This window comes from Triticum dicoccoides, chromosome 2B, assembly GCF_002162155.2.
Source record: "Triticum dicoccoides isolate Atlit2015 ecotype Zavitan chromosome 2B, WEW_v2.0, whole genome shotgun sequence".
In the NCBI taxonomy this organism is placed as follows: Eukaryota; Viridiplantae; Streptophyta; class Magnoliopsida; order Poales; family Poaceae; genus Triticum; species Triticum dicoccoides.
Genome location: NC_041383.1, coordinates 51,420,661 through 51,424,280, shown reverse-complemented (window position 1 = coordinate 51,424,280; position 3,620 = coordinate 51,420,661). Strand labels below are relative to the sequence as shown.

The 3,620-nt window shown below is 43.5% G+C and overlaps 1 protein-coding gene across 1 annotated transcript; it reads left to right on the top strand.

The window, feature by feature from the left end:
• The first annotated feature begins 1,571 nt into the window (after nucleotides 1-1,571).
• On the top strand, nucleotides 1,572-2,475 carry LOC119362073 (ribulose bisphosphate carboxylase small chain PWS4.3, chloroplastic-like). Its single transcript, XM_037627243.1, has 2 exons — nucleotides 1,572-1,767; nucleotides 1,875-2,475. Exons 1-2 carry the CDS (start codon nucleotides 1,624-1,626, stop codon nucleotides 2,253-2,255), a joined length of 525 nt encoding a protein of 174 aa, XP_037483140.1. The 5' UTR covers nucleotides 1,572-1,623; the 3' UTR covers nucleotides 2,256-2,475.
• The last annotated feature ends 1,145 nt before the right edge of the window (nucleotides 2,476-3,620 follow it).

Genomic DNA, 3,620 nt, shown 5'->3' with positions numbered 1-3,620 from the left:
TATATATAGATTAGATGTCGTGAATCATTATGTTAGTTGATACTAGACTTTCGGTTGTAAGAGAATAAGTCAAGCTACTTTAAACAAAATTTGTATCATTTCGAAAAAAAGTATTATTATCATTCTGTTTGGAATAAAAAAAATTGTGCTTTTTATGTCGTGTTATGCCTTATCTAGTTGGAATAATAGTCATAAATTTTGTAATTTTTATCGTCTTATTTAGCTTGAAACTAGCTCGAGATTGTTACAAACTAAAAATGAGTCATGTTCTACAGCTTGATCTTGAGCTTCACTCAGTTTGAGCTCGCTTGAATTTTAATATGAGTTGAGCTGAGGCAAGTCCAACTCGCTCGAACTCGACTCATTTGCAGCCGTACTTGAGAGACAATGTTATGTGAGAGACTGCCTACCTTTTTGATCGATTGCCATATCCTATAATGCAAGGTACATATTTAGCCATACGTGTTAATAGTTGACATATAGAGCTTTTCGTTCCTACCCATTGATGTTTAAAACAAGTTATGCCCATTGTCACGGCCGGAGAGTTGTCAAAAATTTGAGATATAGGCCTTTCTTTTCGTTCCTACGCACAGAGACGAGCCACTAACGCACCGTTGTCATTGCTCCCACTCTAGAGCTACATTGACTTTGTCGATGACAGTCAGGAAGTCTTCATGCACATGCCCTTAAGGACCAGTGCTCTGGAGCCGCAGTCATCGCTATTGAATCCGTGAATCGATCTAAAGAACCTAACACCAAATCTCATTGTGCGTACGCATGATGAGAAATCCTAACCTCATCGCCTGTGGAACTGGCAGGAGTCTACGTCGGAGCTCCCCAGACAGAGGAACTTAAAGAGGATCGGATCCCGAAAGATTGGCTCGAAGAAGAAAGACCGCCATCCGTCCAAGCACCTCACCCATGAGGACTAAAATCCTACTTGTCTATTAGCCAGAGCTGAGGCACCAGGAATCCCCCTTCCCGCAGAGGGGAGGCGGATCCACAGGCTCACTGGCGGATATAGAGGGGTGGAAAGCTTTCAATAGTTACCTTGCGAGAGGGGAAAGAACTTGTTCTACGTGTGGAGGTTACTATGCTAGGTCAATTAATTGTACCAACAAAACATATATTTTATTTTGAGAAACGGTGTACAAAAGTAGACATTCGCATACGCGCATGTATAACACCCCCTATAAATGCACACACGCACACTCTATGCCTATAGGCATACTTTCAAGGGAGTGAGCCATCAGATCTTATGATAAAATGTAAAATATTTTGCCCACACCACCACTCAAGTCGCATCTCAGAAAATTTGTACTCAAGAAACTTTTGGCTTCAAATGAAACCAAAAACAAGAAAAGCTGGAAAAAGGTTGTGTGGCAGCCACCCAATGACATGAAGGACTGAAATTTCCAGCACACACAATGCATCCGACGGCCATGCTTCTTCCACTGATCCGGAGAAGATAAGGAAACGAGGCAACCAGAGAACGTCAGCCACCCCAACCACATCTGTACCAAAGAAACGGCGCTAAGTGTCTGGCTATATATACCGTAGTGACCGAGCAATGGGGGCCTCACCTGTAGCCGGCATCCTCCTCTCCTCCGATAATACAATACCATGGCCCCCGCCGTGATGGCTTCGTCGGCTACCACCGTCGCACCCTTCCAGGGGCTCAAGTCCACAGCCGGTCTGCCCGTCAGCCGCCGCTCCAGCGGCAGCCTCGGCCGCGTCAGCAATGGCGGAAGGATCAGGTGCATGCAGGTATGTCAGAGGCACAAAACTGATATGAGTTTCTTCCTCAGTACGTACAATTTACTAGCACCAAGTGTTAAGCAGTTGTGTGCATTCCATAATTTCCATCCATTCAGGTGTGGCCGATTGAGGGTATCAAGAAGTTCGAGACCCTGTCTTACTTGCCACCCCTCTCCACAGAGGCCCTCCTAAAGCAGGTAGACTACCTGATCCGCTCCAAGTGGGTGCCCTGCCTCGAGTTCAGTAAGGTTGGATTCGTCTTCCGTGAGCACAACAGCTCTCCCGGGTACTACGACGGTCGATACTGGACAATGTGGAAGCTGCCTATGTTCGGGTGCACCGACGCCACGCAGGTGCTCAACGAGGTGGAGGAGGTCAAGAAGGAGTACCCTGATGCCTATGTCCGTGTCATCGGCTTCGACAACCTGCGCCAGGTGCAGTGCGTCAGCTTCATCGCCTTCAGGCCACCAGGTTGCGAGGAGTCCGGCAAGGCCTAAACTACAAGTTGAAACAATGGCCTATGTATGATGGTCATTTGTGAACTTCACTTTTGTCCACGACTCTGCTTTCCGACCAGAGCATATTTCTCGTTCCATATGATCTGTGTTTGTACGAACATAGGTTGTGGAGCATGCACGGCTACACATATACAACACCAGTGTGATATTTATTATATACAACAAGCGGACCATTGTCCTGCTGTTAATTCTCGGAAAACTTTCTTTATTTGGCGCTGCGATGGATATGTCTCACACCTAGTTGGTGGAAGAATTCAGTATTTGACATTAAGATTTCCTTATTGGCAATTAAAAATTTCAGTTCCTTTACTTATATCAATTCAAAAAATTGAGTTAAAAAAAATACAAAAAAATTGTGGTTTCTTTTCCATGTAACTACCATCTTCGTCATTGGTTTTTGCTAGTAGAATAGAATGAAACATATTCTTCTCACAGACCCTTACCAAAGAACTTTTGTTGGTCAGTATAATAAGCATCTAACTGAACTCGATATAGCCACAGCATTCAAAACTTATTATGGAACTTTTGCGTGAGCTATTTGTGAAGGATTGTAATTATACTAGTGAAAATCAAGAAAAATCTCGGATTTGTGTCACTACTATGGAGCAACAGCTCTACATTCATTTACTCCATGAAAACAAAAGGAAGCAAAAATATTTACAAAAGAAACCAAGGAAATAGGAAAAACAACACTTACCTACTTACCTATTTATCTAATGGAGGTTACTAATCCAAACGAGGAGCTTTGGTTCGATACAAGCCTTAACTCTATGTGTAAGAAGAGATGTCATGTACAAATTAACAAAACCAAGCAGGAAAGGTTGGCCTCTCCACTACGAAGATCTTGTCATTTCTAATAGTATAAATATTAGTTCCAAGAGAACACCACTTCAAAGAAACAAAGTGTGTCCAAATCGTTTACATGCAGCATCAATACATTGTCTAGTGTTTCGTCAAGGGCTCCAATCAATCTACAAATAAGTCCAAATCCTTTGACTCAAATTATAGGAGAAAAATAAGTGATCTCTTTTCTCATGTGAGCACAATGGGTTTCATCTCAAGGAGAATGACAGTGCCTTCTAAGAAGCATGTTCCGAGCGTTCAACTGATAAAGCAATAGGATCTAAATTGTGTTCATTCCATCTAATCAGGTTTGGCCCATCGATGGCATCAAGAAGTTCGAGATCCTGTCACTTGCCACCCCTCTCCATGGAGGCCCTCCTCAAGCAGGTCGACTACCTAATCCCCTCCAAGTGCATGCCCTGCCTCGAGTTCAGCAAGGTTGGCTTCTTCTTCCTTAAGCACAACATGTCCCCTAGATACTATGACCGAGGATACTAGACA

Coding starts and splice junctions, on each gene's coding strand:
- LOC119362073 (XM_037627243.1), top strand. CDS start 1,624: ATGGCCCCCGCCGTGATGGCTTCGTCGGCTACCACCGTCGCACCCTTC. Junction 1,768..1,874: donor GAAGGATCAGGTGCATGCAG/GTATGTCAGAGG, acceptor CCATCCATTCAG/GTGTGGCCGATTGAGGGTAT.